Source organism: Neovison vison, chromosome 4, assembly GCF_020171115.1.
Source record: "Neovison vison isolate M4711 chromosome 4, ASM_NN_V1, whole genome shotgun sequence".
Classification (NCBI taxonomy): Eukaryota; Metazoa; Chordata; class Mammalia; order Carnivora; family Mustelidae; genus Neogale; species Neogale vison.
Genome location: NC_058094.1, coordinates 17,275,056 through 17,290,397, shown reverse-complemented (window position 1 = coordinate 17,290,397; position 15,342 = coordinate 17,275,056). Strand labels below are relative to the sequence as shown.

The following is a 15,342-nucleotide window of genomic DNA, read 5'->3' as shown; positions in this document are numbered from 1 at the left end:
TCAAATTCTGGGGTTCCGTTTTAGGACCTCTATGTGACTACGCCCCTATAACATATCTCCCAACCCATTTTTCTCAAGAATGAAGCTAACATTTTGATCTCTATCTAATAACTGTATCTCTCACTTGGCTCCAAACTGAGGAAAGGGGGAGAGTGATTTATTGGTCCTCTAAAATCCAACAAAGACTAGGAAAGTAGCCATTCTCTGTAGCAATGATCCAAAAAATGATCATTTTGAAAAATCATTTTGAACATCAGAAGTTGGGGAAATTTCAAAGGATTTGCAGGAAAAAAAGAGGGGGAGGCAAAAAGGGTCTGAAACCAGGGGTAAGTTGTGACATCAGCAGCTAAACAATTTAGATCAGATTCCAAAGTTCCATTTCTGAACTGTCTGCCAGCGACGGGGGTCTCTAGCTGACGCAGACTGAGAGAGGCTGGAATGCAAAGAAAAGTCTAATGGTCAGTTTCCAATTGAAGGCCTTCTGGAAGCAAAGAAGAGGGGCATCCAGGTGATCTCAGCTGATGGGATAGTGGTGCTCAACCTTTCTTTCTGTCTTGGGCAGAGTTCAATTGTCTCATCTGAAGGGAGGAAAGATGGTGTCCAATATCCCTTCTAGGCCCGCGAGAGAGCTAAGAGTGTTCCAGCAAAGAGAGAGAGAGGGAGAGAGAGAATCTCAAGCAGGCTCCACGCCTAGCACAGAACCCCATACAGGCCTTGAACGCACAACCCTGAGATCATGACCTGAACTGAAATCAAAGAGTCGGATGCTTATAGAATGAGCCACCCAGGTGCCTCTCCCCTGTGTGCCTCCTATAGGACACTCGTCATTGGATTCAGAGCCCATCCAAATAATCCAGGATGATCTCCTCGTCTCAAGATCCTTAATCACATTTGTTTAAATCCTTTCTCCAGAGAAGGTCATATTCATAGGTTCAGGGAACTAGTACGTGGACGCATCTGTTGGGGGCCCCCATGGAACACTGCAGAAAGCATTATCAGAATTTTGAAGAGTATGTAATAATCAAACATTCAAAATAATGTTTGAAATAATAAACATAATGAAACCATCTTAATTTTTTAAAGTTTATTTCTTTATTTAAGTCATCTTTATACCCTACGTAGGGTTCAAACTCACAGTCCTGAGATCAAGAGTCACAGGCTCTTCCAAATGAGCCAAACTGGTGCCCAAAATTGTCTTAATTTTTTTAGCCACAGAAGTCCCCTGGTTCCCTGATCAGAGTCTTGCTTTGTGTCTGGTGAATAACTTTAATAAGCCTTTTCAAGATGGGTAGGGCTGATTAACTGCAAAGCTTTTATTTTGCTGAGTGTAGAGTTTTGGAGTCAGAGCTAAGTTGACCAAGACAGAGGGGACTGGAACACCCACATAAGGAAAAGGATGGAGAGAAGGCCGGAAGCCAGTGGACAGCTCCAGAGAATTTAGGTTATAAAATGGATCCATTCCTTCAACAAATATTTATCTCAAAGAGGCCGTGCATGGCAACCTTCATGCTACGTATGGGGGATGAGAACTCACACCCTGTGATGTTCAATGCCAACCGTCTTCACCTTCTCCCCCACCCCCCAAATCTTCAGCAAAATCCACACTGCTTGGTAATGCTCTGGAGATGAACTTGAGGGAGGAGATGGGGGAAATAGAGCCCTGTTCATGGGTTGGAATGAGGGCAAAGCCAGAGACTCTTCCAGAAGGCCACACAAGGTTTCGGGTACTAGGGGGCCAACTGGGACTTCTTAGGCACCCAGCATCTGCTTCCCTTGTCATGAAGCAGGAGCACTTTGACTTGCTTTGAATGTAAGTACCTGCAGGGTCTTACCCCGCTGCAGAGAGTCTAAATGGGACTGTCAGTCAAACTGTCAACTCAGTTCCCATCACGGGGGAGTTGCAAGGTCAAAGGTAGGCCAATAAGACTTGGGGACTGAACCCTAAAAGGAGGATGACAAGCGTAGAATAAGTCAGTCAAATGTTTTTCCCTCAGTTCCCAACACGGGAGAGTTGCAAGGTCAAAGGAGGATCACAAGCATAAATCATAGAGCCGATTTAGCCCAGCAGATGTGGTTCAGATCAGTTTCTGCTCCCTGCATCCCTGGTATCCTTTCCATGCCAGGTGGCTCGGCAGCCCCTTGGGATCTGTCAGCTACTATATATCCAATTCTCTTTCGCCAAAGTTAACCAGAGTCGTTTTAGAGAACCCTGATGGAAGTGATGAGGAAATCCCCAATCCCTCCTCTCCATGAGAGGTCTGGGCACATGCAGGTGGTGAAGGCCTGCCGTGGTGACAGCTGTCTCTTACATCCTTGAAGCCGGGTTTGTGACGCCCGCATCACGACAGTTGGTGGTTGTTGTTGTTTTTTTAAAGATTGTATTTATTTATTTGACAGAGAGAGAGAGAGATCACAAGTAGACAGAGAGGCAGGCAGAGAGAGAGGAAGGGAAGCAGGCTCCCTGCTGAGCAGAGAGCTCAATGCGGGGCTCGATCCCAGGACCCTGAGATCATGACCTGAGCTGAAGGCAGAAGCTTTAACCCACTGAGCCACCCAGGCGCCCCATCACGACAGCTTTGATCAAAATCTGAAGTCTCCCTTAGGGGTGCCTAGGTGGCTCAGTCGTTAAGCATCTGCCTTCGGCTCAGGTTATGATCAAGGGGTCCTGGGATCGAGTCCACATCCGGCTCCCCGCTCAGCAGGAAGCCTCATTCTCTCTCTCCCTCTCCCACTCGGCCTACTTGTGTTGCCTCTCTGTCAAATAAATAAATAAAAATCTTAAAAAAAAAAAAGCCTCCCTTAAGCTAACGGTGACTGCCTTAGTGAACAAGGACACTCACAGTACCAATGCCAGCCCTCAGAAAGGCCAACACAGTGAGAGAGACGAGAGAGGGATCAAATCCATCAAGGTCAGATGAAGGCTTCCAGTGACAACTTGAGCTTCATAAACATTTCCCAAGGGATCCTTAAACCCTGCACCTGAATTCAATCCCACACTCCCTGTGGGTCTTTCTGGCCCTTGGTGACATGACAGGGGTCTCTCCTTCTCCCTAAGTGCACATGCATTGGCACAGGCCACAGGGGAATTCCACAGGGGAGACAAAGCTAAATTTATACCTTCAGTTAATCTTCCCGTGTTCTCTCCTGCCTTCAGTCTACACCGAGTTGGGGGTATAGCTCAGTGGTAGAGCATTTGACTGCAGTCTACACCGAGTCTCCTTTTGCCGCAATCGCAAGCGTCACACCCCTGGGATCGAGTCCCACATCGGGTTCTCTGCTCAGCAGGGGGCCTGCTTCCCTCCCTCTCTCTCTGCCTACTTGTGATCTCTCTCTGTCAAATAAATAAATAAAAATCTTAAAAAAAAAAAATACCTGAACTTTGAATCCAGTCTTCCCAGGATCTCCAGCCTCTTCTGATATCCTCTTCCAGGGAACTAGGATTCCGCTGTATGAACAAGTCCCCAAGACTCCTAGGAGACCGGACCATCAGCTCTCTCTCTGAACAGGCCGAATTCCTACCCAAGCCATCACCGCAGCCAGCAGAGAGAACACACCCTGAAGACAGAGAACGGGTCCTAATCGCATCTGCCCAAGCGCTACTCAACAGACTCCGAGTTTTTATCATAGATATAATTTGTATAAATATATTTACATAAAAATACTTTTATATTTGAAATTTGTGTATTTTTAATTTTTTTTCCCCTTTGCAAAGCACAAGGCAGTTACCCCCAGGGACGACAGAAAGCTCATTTATGCCTTCAGCTAAAGTTTCCCAACTTTCTGCCCTGCCTTTGGCCTGGCGAGAAAATCACCTTCTGTTGTCATTTCATGCCAGATGCTGACCTTTGGCCTCCACAAAAGCAGAGCAGCCGCGGAGGTCTTAACTCAGAGCTGGGTTCATGTCTGGTCTTCGGCACCTTGTAGCTACTTGACCTTCAGTGCCTTAACCACTCCGAGTCTGAAGTTTCCTCACCTGGGAAATGCGGATAACACTCCCTACCTATTAGGGTCACAAGTCAGTTCCCAAACCCAGCTGGATAGCAGAATCCTCGCAAACTTTCAAAACATGGAGAACGAAAGCGATGCGAGAAATGTGCACCCTTAAAAAAAAATCCCAAGTGACTTTCTGGGACAGGTAGCCTGGGAAGCATAGATCTGAGGCTGACGTTCCATGATGCGGAAAGTTCCTGGCGCGTTCAGTACCCAGGTGTGCTACTGAAAACAGGATTCTACCTACCAGAGTTGGGAGGGAAAAGCGAGCACACGGAAATCCATTCTGGGCTTTCACCGTATGCATAAGGCCCTACAGATCATGATTCCCTCCCCTAATCCCAGTGACAACTGCCACAGCCACTCTGGAAAGCAAACAAGTCCACTGGCAGGAAGCACACGTCTTCTCCGCCCCACCTTCTGAGCTACTAACAGTGTAAAGTCCAAACAGAGAGGCCTGGATTCTTCCCCAGGTGAAACCTTTGCTATTAAGTTAATGCTGAGAACTTTAAGGGGGGAAGGGACCTCAGAAACAGAGCTGCCACGAACGGAGCGGCTGGCGACCAACATGGCCTATTCGGTCAGTGTTACGCAAAGGCAGCTTAGAACACAGGATACTGGCAATCTGCTGTCCCCTGAAATGAAGAGGATCATTCCTTCCTTTCTGGAATGTCTCCATTACCAGGAGAGGGGTGCAGCACCGCTCCGTCTCGTCACCCCACCTTGCGATGAACGAGAGGGCCCAAGGCCTGGCATACAAATGTGGATGGTTCATGGTCAAGAAAAAAAGGCTCAACTGAGGTCATGGCATCTGCCTCCCAGTGTCTAGATTCTTCTAAGGCGAGGGATTAAACACATTCCATAGAGTTCCAGGAGTCGGACCCATGGGCTACAGAAAGGCCATAAAACACACTAGAACTGGATAGGATTCCTAACTCAATGGTTATTAAAATCGAAACCCAGAGATTCTGCTTCCAGGAATGAATCCTACAGCTGTTCCCCAACATGTGAACAGAAGTAGATACTAAAACACGCTGCATCACTGGGCAGCGAGAAACCCGGGATGCTCCTAAATGCCCGAGATGGGGCTGGTTCCAAAAGTTACGTAGTAATCCAAAAGAGGTAGCACAGTAGATACGCGGAAACTGAAGGCAGGCAACCGTCATGTTGTACATTTTAATTTACAATTTTTACCAAGAAAAAGGCTTAGTTACAAAAGGGGAAGTTCTTTATACAAAATAGGGATTTTTATTTCACTCAGTAAAGAGAATCCACTGGCATGTCTTGCCTCCCCAAATCAAATCTCCAATAACTCACTTAGCTAAAATTATTTCAAAAAGACAGGTCATCCAGACAAAATTATCAGCTCCCTAAATGTGTTTGAGAAGAAGAATTTAATAAACATTTGGCCTTGAACAGAGGTATTCTACAGAATACTTGCAACCTTTACCAAAACTACTGCTGGGAGGCAGGTGAGGCATTAAGGGCATACCAGAGTGACGAGCTCACTTACCACGAGAACATTCTTACACAGTCAGTTTCTGCCCCTGTACAATGAGTGCACATGCGACATCGTAGGAAAAATGGCTTCTAAAAGTTTACAAGTAAATTTTATTGTGGCCACAGGTCAACAACAAAAACATACGACAGTTAACGGTTCAGATTCTCTCTGCCTCCTATTTGATCATATAAATTAAATATGGAGAGATACACACAAACTTTTATTAAAAACAAGCTGTTTTCAAATCCCCAGTTCCTGGTAGAACACACAACACTACCGCCTGAGGGGTGGGGGGCAAAGTAGGGGCATACTGTTAGAGCACAGAGTTTCCTGAGAAGAAACCAATCAAAATGTTCAAAGCCTTTCTAGCAGACTCCAAGTACGGCACCCACTCAACACTGCTCCTGGCAGGCTGCTTTCAGTCTGAAAACGTAAAATAAGAAACTGAAACACCAAAGCCTTCAAAAAACTTTATTGGGGGATAAGCCTAGTTCTGATGGAAGCAGCCCACCTATGAAAAAGAAGTTGTGGGTTTTGACGCTGGTCTGATGTACATTCCTGACTTATACATTCGTGGCTCAAAATAAAGAACGTCAAACACAAATGATTCGAAAGCCATTACAACCCCAAGTTTGGGATCCACCTAGATGTGCCTGTGTTGGCTCTGAGGATATGATCTCTGCACCTTCTTCACGACTAACCAAAGCATGTGGCCATTAAAAGGGGGGGGGAGAAAATTTAAATAGGGTATAGGGTTCTCCTCTCCACACTATTCAATGAACAAATATCTAGAAGGAAAATGAAAATGAAATGTGATCAATGCCCAGGTGTCTCTCAAAGAGAGCAACTCCCTGTGACAAATGTGATTTGGAACTTTCTAGAAGAACACAACCCAAACTACTGCGGGTCCACACAAAACTAGTATGTCCTACACGAGATGCAAAGGGATTATGCCCACCGCAGTTCGCACCTGGCCCCCCTGCAACTCCACTGTAGTTTTCATCACTCCACTTAAGGAAAAAATTGCCTAGCAACCACCTCATGCCTCACTGACACCGGTCTGTGGCCCTCGCTGACACAGTGGTGCTTTTTTTTATAAGAAGCATCTGCAGAGGTGGCAAATGGTTGTACCGGACACCAGGTCACAGCAATTCCAAAAGCTGACGAAGCTCTCCATCGGCTGGTGCAGTCTTCTCCCCTATGGTTAGAGTTCTGCCACCAAAGGGTGGGGGGGACGTGGTGGACAAGTTCTTTGTGACCAAGCCTTGGCAGAAGTCAGTAAGTAAGAGAGCTTGTCACTGGCAGAACCATTTTATGGGCAACCTCCTCTAGCTGCAAATGCGGGGACTGGGAGAGGAAGGAGGGAGGCGTGTGTGCGAGAAAGAGGTAAAAGGCCCTTTGTCAAGGGTTCGGTGACCCAACCCCACATGCCCGGCTTGGTGTCAGCAGACCGGGACCTGCCAAAACCCATTATTCAGACGGAAAAGGAAGAGAAGACACCAAAAAAATATAGTCAGTTCTGAAATTTGCACAGTTGATATTTGTTCTTCGTAGCAGTAAGGACTTGAATGAGAATCACGAAACTTGAGGAACACTTATATTTTTCTTCAGGATTTAAAAAATTGTGTCTTGTACTGAAAGACTACATTCAGTGTGGGTCGGGTCCAACAGCGTTTGCTAGAACTCGGTTGTTAAGCACACCCAGCACTGGGAGGAAACTTCATCTGCGTCGAGTGGCTGGTGGGCCGGCCCGAGGCCGCTCCTTCACTGGTCCCCAAGCCGAAAGCCCTGTCCCCAGTTGTGTCTCCCGCCTCCACCGCCGTTCTGGTCCGCAGCTCGCCTCATGCTAGCGGGGGGCACGCCGAATCCCGACACCCCTCCTCTCCTGCTGGGCAGCCAGCGGTACCTGGGGGCGGGGGAGCGGGTGGGTAGGGGGGAAACAAAGGGAGAAAAAACAACACAATCACTTCGCAAAGCGCTCTGGACCCTCCGCGGCCTCCTGGAGTGTATCAGCCCGGCCAGGACAAGGCCGGGGACGAGGTCTGACCTAACTTTGCCTTTTCAGCGTTTCCCTCAATGCCCGGGCCCCCGGCAGCACTCACTTTTCAGGTTTCTTAAATTTACTCCTTTTCCAGCCTAACTCACACTCTAAAAAAATCTGTTTTCTGATCACAAAACTCAGGCAGAACAGTATGGAAACAAAACTATTACTCCCACAAGCCCAACAACCAGAAAGAACCCCCTGCATATAGCATGTTGGCGGATCAAAGCACACACAACAAATTCACGTGTGAAAGCCAAGTCCGCAGTCTGCATGTGGAGGCCCAAACGGCATCTCCACGCCGCCCCTGGGCCCCACGGCGTCCGTCAGGGAGGACTGGAGCTGCCACTTTGTCTTGGGGTCTGGGCTGTGTTTTCCACGGGAATGCCTGACGTCCTCCAGCAGCGTTCTCCCCACCACCGAGATGGTGCGAGAGCTGAAGCCCGGGAAGGGCACCCGCTTTCCCCCTGGCCGATTAATAAACTAAGAATCCCAGCACAGCTAAGAAAGCTTACACCCTCTGTGTTCTTCAGCATCTTGCCCTCCCTTGATCCTTAGTAAGCTGAGAATGTGTTTAAACCTATTCCACGTAGTGACTCAGGTCATGATCCCGGGGTCCTGGGATCGAGCCCCGCATCGGGCTCTCTGCTCAGCGGGAGACCTGCTTCCCCCTCTCCCACTCCCCTGCTTGTATTCCCTCTTTCTCACGGTCTCTGTCAAATAAAAAAAATCCTTAAAACAAAACAAAACAACAACAAAAAAACACCATCTTAAAACAAAACAAAACTATTCCACTTGGCTCCTCATGTTTACAATCGTGCTTGAAGGCAGAGACCGTCACCGGATACCTCCGCTCAAAGCCCTGACGGCCCGGGAGAGCCACCTCGGCCGTGGCGAAGAGCCTGCCGAGCACGACCGCCTCCGACGGCGTCTCGCTTACGCCAGGTGCTGCCTGAGCCGACACTCACCTCCTCTTCCCCGCAACCCTACGGGGCGGGCGCTATTCTTGGCATCCCATTTTAGAAATGAGAAAACCAAGGCCAGAGTGATCGTTAGGATCCCAACCCAGGCAGCCTGGCTCCAGAGCTGGTCCCTGCACCGTTTCCTACACTATGGGCTGCGAGCCGCGGCAGAGGGGACAAGCGGGTCACCATTCAGGGGACAGCTGCCCGTGACTGGAGTCCTCATTTGTTTACATCATCCCTGCTGCCCTCGTGTTCCCGCCAAAACCAGACAATGAAGCCCTTTCAAACAGAAAAACAACTGCCTGCGGAGAGGATCTACTTTTCTAAATGGAACGCAGAACAGTGATCTTAGGGTTCTAGAACTTCCATCTTCCCTTTTAAACAAACACAGATTTGTCTTTAAATCATAATGCACTTCCAACTCCCGATTTCTCAATATCCCTGATGTTCCAGTACAATAATATTCCTCCAAAGTGTATAATAAAATAAAAGTTAAAAGGGCTGTCTTGCTTTGCTTCATACTCTAAGACAATATGGAAGCCATCTCCACTGCTTAAATGGATAGTGAAATTAAATGCAAGTAATTACTACAAAAAGACACCCAATTATACATAATCAACAAAAATTTATGGTAATTTCAAAGCAGTTACTGCTTTTGCAAGGAGCTACATTTTGTCATCTGATCTTTATGCAAAATTTAACAGAAGGGCTTTTCCGCCAACAGAGAACGCTCAAATGCAAGGCAGGCTCCAGTGTGCCCTTGATTTTGCCACTAGAATCTCATACACTTTGTTGCCTGCAATCGAGAAATATCTCCAAGCCGGTAAGTCAGAAATATGGCCATTTAAAGTAAAAACTGTTGGCTAGCCACCAAATGACCAAGTTTTTTGTTTTTTTTTTTTAAATTGATGCATCTGCCATCTGACTTGATAAACGTAGATCAAAAATCCAAACCTGCTGCTATCGTGTCCTTTGGTAATTAGAAAGCAGATTGGTCATTTGTTTTTTTTGCCTGAAGGCAACTCAAGGCTCAGAAGACAAGTTTCTTCCTATGCACTTAAAATAATAATAATAATAATAATAATAATACAACAGTGTACTTCTCGGTTTGTGTATTTCACAGAAGGCTTTCAAAAACTACCCCCCCCCCCCGCCGTCCCGACTGACAAATGGGATGGGGGGTGGGGCGGACCTCCTCAAGTTTCCCTGCTCTTCACTGACCCCTCGGAAGAAAGACGAACTGCAAATACTAAAAGGAGCAAGAGGTGGAGGGGTGGTTTTTTAGAAGTTTTTCAGGGGAAGCCAGGACTGCTTGTCCCCAACCGGGGATCAGGAGCAATCGTCAGGCAGGGTGTGACACCCGGATGATGATTTCACTGGTCCCTTCTTCAAATGCCTTCTGTTTCCGTGACAGAAAGGCCAGCAACTTCCATGCTTCAGTGTGTCGGCATCTCTTCTGGCTCATAAAATCCCACCCCAGCCCCAACGCTAGGATTTACTGCCATATTTACTGTATTTATTACCGTATTTACCATGACCGCGTGGCCAACAGCAGACTTTACCACCTGCAGTCGTGGGAGACAGGGCGCCCCTTGATTTACAGATTTGCAAGGTGCAGCTTGGAGGTTTTATTAAGTCACTCCCCCTGATAATCAAAACTGGTAGACAAGGGGACGGGACTTCAACCCAAGTCTGCCTCAGAACCAAAGCAGTGCCCTCAGCCTCCTCACTTGAGTGAACCTTAGAAGCAGAGAAAGAACCAGCACGCACTTCCTGGGTGCTTGGGCTATACGAACCTCGAGTTTCTCACTTTCACTGTGAAAAGTTCCGGATATTTTCTGTTCCATAATAGCTCACAGAAAAAGGTTGAAACTGCTAACCAATGAGTTAACTGAACCCCTTTACCTCTTCTCTGGCCAATCTCGTGTAAAACCAATGCTGGTGCACGGCGGCCCACACTGGAACTTTGCACAGTGCCCCACCTGCCCGGCTGAGCTACGATGTTCCCAGTGATGCCCAACGTTTGAGCCAGCAGCAGCCCCCAGCTGAAAGGGCTCCACAGAGAAGACCGAGCTGTGACTTTGATCCCTGGCTTCCTGTGACTGTGTGACCGGGGCCAGTCTGTTGGCTCCAGTTTCTCCACCCGCCAAAGAGGTAAATGCCGCTCCTCGTGGAGCTCTGAGGACGCCTCGTAAGACAAGAGCAGTAAAATGGCTGTTTGGTGAGGAAGAAAAAAAGCACTTACAAAAACTGAGGTGTGGAGAGAAAATTTCTTCCTCCCAAGTCCATCGGGTATCTGAACATTAGGAAGAAATAAAGATGTCCAACAAGATTTCCAATGAGCTCATTGATTACCCTGCAAACAGAGAGTCAAATTAGTTTCAAGACATGCAAGTGGTCAAGAGAGACGCAGCCAGTTGTAAGCAGTAGCCCAGGGAAGAGAGCCCTCCTGGCAGCCAGCTTCTGGGCCCTGGAGCCTGTGACAGCTCCACAATGAGTCCTTTTGTAGTCTGCGTGGCAAAGGCATTCTGAGGGGAAGGGAAATCGGTCCTGCGGGGGTCCAGCTGCCCTCTGACAGCTCTTTCAAGCCCCATCTCATCCTCAAAATATTGTTTTTGCTACTTCCTGCCTCTAGAGCTGGAAGCTGCAAAGCAAGCTTCCGACTGCTTTAGTCGTAAATACTGTATTTGTAAACCCCAGGGCAAATCGGAAGGCTGACAAGAGAGAAGCAGGGGAACAGGGGTGAGGGGGAGGCAAGACACGCCTGTTTCCCCCATTCCTGGAGCCACAGTACTTCTCTCTTGCCTCCGGCATCCTTGAGTGTAAGACATCACGAAGATCACTGAGCATAGCTGACCTTCACCTTGTACTTCTAAAATAAACATTGACCTTCAGGTTTTTCCAAGGCTTACATACAGGCCACTTCAAGGTTTTATAGATCCACTCCTACTATCACATATCATTCTGTGTCTTCTCCTGCCACAGGAGTCCTGTCAGGACAAATCAACATTGGCAACTACTCCCAGACTCTGCCCTTCTGGGCAGGAGGGCGGCTGTACCAGGCTCAGAACTTGCTCCGCTCTCAACAGAGTCTGTTTGCTCAAGTCACTCATTTCTATCACTACGCGGCAGACGTTAGGACCACACAGAGCAGATATGTCAGACATAGTAAGAACTGGTACTATTAAAATCTGTTAAAACATTTAAAATATTTGGTAGCGTAAGAAGTGGGAGTTCACGGAACAGTTGCATCTTGATCTCTTCCTTTTAAAATTCTGACTGGATGCAATAAAGTTTCTCCTCTCGACGCCAATTTCGGGCTAGAAATCTGAGGTCTATTTGGCTAAAACTTCTGTATTATCAAACCACTTACAAAACTACTTCCCATCTGAGAATCTTTTGATGACTGGTGAGCAGTCTTCAAGGCATCCTGGAAATGCCTCAGGAATAAAAAAAAACACGGTAATTTTACACATAGTTCTTAGAGGAGTCAAGCGCAGACACAAACTAAATTAGTTCCTTGTCTGCTCAATCCGGACAATGAATCCAGAAATATTTATTCAAAAATACATACCCGGAAGTACACTGTGCGTAACGATGAGCTAACAAAATAACAACCGCTCAATGCTAAACGTGCTTAAAGCCCTGCAATTTAATCAATTACGTCAAAATGAAATTACAGTTGACCCTTGAACACAGAGCTGAACTATGTGGGTCCACTTATAGGTGGGGCTTTTTGATAAATATAGTATAGTTACGTAAATGTACTTTCTTTTCTTCAGGTTTTCTTAATAAGACTTTCTTTTCTCTCACCTTATTATAAAAACGCAGTATCTGATACACGTAATACAACACAACATTTGTGTGAACTGACTGCTTCTGCTATCAGTAAAGCTCTGGTCAACAGAGGACTGTTAGCAGTTCAGTTTGGGGAGAGTTAAAGAATATACACAAATTTCCAACTACACAAGAGCTTGATACCTCTAGTCCCCATCGTTCAAGGGTCAACTGTATTTCCTAAGTATAAGGTTCCGACGCATCAATGGTGAACTTCATAAAACTTTAAAATTTTACAAAGATGAGCTAAAGAACAATGGAGGTCTTCGAAGGATTTGCTTCCAATCAAATAAATCTAATATCACTTACGAGCCTCCGATGATATAGTTGAATCCGAGGATAACCCAAGGTAAATAACAGGCCTAGGAGACAAATACACACAAACATGAACAACCACACTAAAAAGGACCCAGCTGCTAGGCGGCTGAAATGGGTAAAGATACACTGACAAGAGCTTTATATAAATCCTTTGGAAAGTCACTGCAAAAATTTCTCAGACCAATCTAGCATGATTATACTTAAAACTTCCTATCTAATGTTATACTCATTCAGGGGCGCCTGGGTGGCTCAGTCCGTTAAGTGTCCCGATTCTTTGGTTCTGGCTCAGGTCATGATCTCAGGGTCATGGGATTGAGTTGCGCGCGCTCCACGGGAAGCCAGCTTGAACTAATAGACTCCCCGATGAGAAAGCTCTCCAGCTGAATTCAACATTCAAGCCTCTGATTCAACACATCATACCAAGAGCTAAGGGAGCTGCAAGGAACTTCACAAGCTAATGAAGAAAGGGTTGTATAGAAAGAACTTGAAGGCAGAATGTGGTTAAGTACTCTAAGAGAAACATAACAGCTCGTAGGGCCTAAAGGCAAGACTAATTCCAGACAGGAGACCAGGAAGTATGTTCAGTCCCAACTCAAATGAAGAACAGGTAGGCTTTACAAAAGGAAGAAAATTTAAAAAGATGGTACTGGTGGAAAACTGAGAGAAGGCGCTAAGGGAATTGTCTGGGGACAAAAACAATCTGTTTTAGCTAAAGTGTACAATACGTTAACAGGGAATGATAAGAACAGATTTTAAGAGGCTGCTCCCCACAAGTATCTTTCCTTCCCCCTCTCTATCACACACACAGACATGAGATCACTCAGGGTCACATGCCTCAGAGGCCTGAAGCACAGAGTGAGAGAGAAGAGCCAGCAAAGGATTCCAGATTGGCTAAAGACAGGCAAGGGACTGAGCCGAGGAGAGGGGGCTGCCTACCGTACACTGCTCTGCAGTGACCTCTTCTGGTCGAGTCAGAAAGTGCATCTCTGAGCTGAAGAGGGATTTTGCAAGGACAAATGAAAAGGAAATTTTTCCAACTACGTGTAAGTACCTTAAATCGTGTTCCAAACCAAAATGATACAATCATGTCTCTGTTCAGCTGGGCCCAGACATAAAGGACTGACATGATCAGAGGAATCATCAGCAACTGCAAAGGAAGTCAACATGTAAAGACATGGCTCCAGAAGCACTCCCAACAGGCTCAGTGTGAATCTACTTTTTTTTAACCTCTCCCCTACAAATAAATTCTCCTATGGCTTTATAAAAGCTAAAAAGAAATTCAATCATCAGAATTACAAACTGATCCTTTCAGTTAATCAATTATACAATGCATGCTACAAGATCCTAGAATAAAATAATTATTTTAGATGTATTCAGAAATATCAGGGTCAAGCTTGGTTATTTGAAAAACAGTAGGCAGTAAAACTTTACTTACTATATATTTGCAATTAAAAAAATACATATCCACATAATGCAAAGAAAATACTAGAGAATCATCACTCTGGATGCCCAAACATAACAAAGAAGCCGGAAATGAGCCAGGAAACTAACAGTTTAGATAATTCATATAAGACTTTCAAAATAAAAGTTGTAATTCTATAATTTCAAAATGCCACATAATTAAACACAGGGTTAATGCAATTTAAGCTTCTCTCAAAGGCCATTAATTGTAAATCTGAAACATATAAAAGGGCAAACAGTTTCTAGGGACACTTACCTGCATATCCATTGCTAAGCCAGTAATCTTGGTTTATAAGGTTAAAGATCAGAACAAACAAAGCATTGTGCACCTAGCATCAGTTCATTTCATTCCTGTGTTCAGAAAGAAAACCCTTTTCTAGAGTTCGGGTTGTTTAAAACATCCCAGAACACAAAGGTATCTAACAATCTCCATCATGAATATTCTGTTGTAGTACATGACGACAAGGAAATGGGAGATGTGGCTGCTCTGGCGTAGGACTCAGTTGGCCCCTTGTGTCCTCTCTGCCTTGCCCAGTGTCTCAGCATCTTGTCTTCAACAGGAAGATGGAGATACCTGTGGCCTGAAACTAATTAGGGTTCTACTCACATCCAGGGCTCCATAGCATAGTGGAGATCCAGAACAATTTTTTTTTCTTCCCTTAAAGGAGGGGAAAGGGCATCCGAAGTGCCACATGTCCTGGCTTGGGGCCAAGTTTCAATGGCCGCTAAGCCCCAGAGCAATGTTAAAGCTCACCAGCTGGGCACAGACTGAGCGATCGTGCCCCCTCTGCGGCCCTCGCCATCTGCACAGGTCCGCAGCTGGAAGGCTGCTGGCAGCGGAGGCTACGACACAGAGAGCCAAGCCGGGCCCTTCCAGCGGGACCAAATTACTGTGTAGGCCCCGAGGACAAGGACAGCAGTGATGTCAGAAAGGGATGCTGGTTGTCAATTAATTTTCTGAGATGGAGCACAGATTCCAAAAGCTGTCTCATGGCACGGGATCTCTTTGTGCTGCAGTCAACAAGCTGTCACACATGAGACATAGAGAACTGGGAACAAGTGGAGGGACAGCAATAAAATTCAACGAAATGTGGAAAACCCGGCAATGGGAAGGGAACGCCGTCACTTGGGGGCTCTGTGATGTACGACAACTTTAAAATCAAACTTTAACTGAGGCGCCTGGGTGGCTCAGTTGGTTCAAGCGGCTGCCTTCGGCTCAGGTCATGATC

At 46.3% G+C, this 15,342-nt stretch overlaps 1 protein-coding gene across 1 annotated transcript in view; it reads right to left on the bottom strand.

Annotated features, from left to right (window-relative positions):
• Positions 1 to 5,152: 5,152 nt before the first annotated feature.
• Positions 5,153 to 15,342, bottom strand: part of DERL1 (derlin 1) — a 28,562-nt gene continuing 18,372 nt past the window's right edge. The window contains exons 4-8 of the mRNA XM_044245016.1: positions 14,370 to 14,396; positions 13,704 to 13,799; positions 12,644 to 12,696; positions 10,743 to 10,853; positions 5,153 to 7,397 (exon numbers count right to left, since the gene is read on the bottom strand). Coding sequence (XP_044100951.1) covers positions 7,256 to 7,397; positions 10,743 to 10,853; positions 12,644 to 12,696; positions 13,704 to 13,799; positions 14,370 to 14,396 — 429 coding nt within the window. The 3' untranslated portion in view covers positions 5,153 to 7,255. The remainder of the gene's footprint in view (positions 7,398 to 10,742; positions 10,854 to 12,643; positions 12,697 to 13,703; positions 13,800 to 14,369; positions 14,397 to 15,342) is intronic.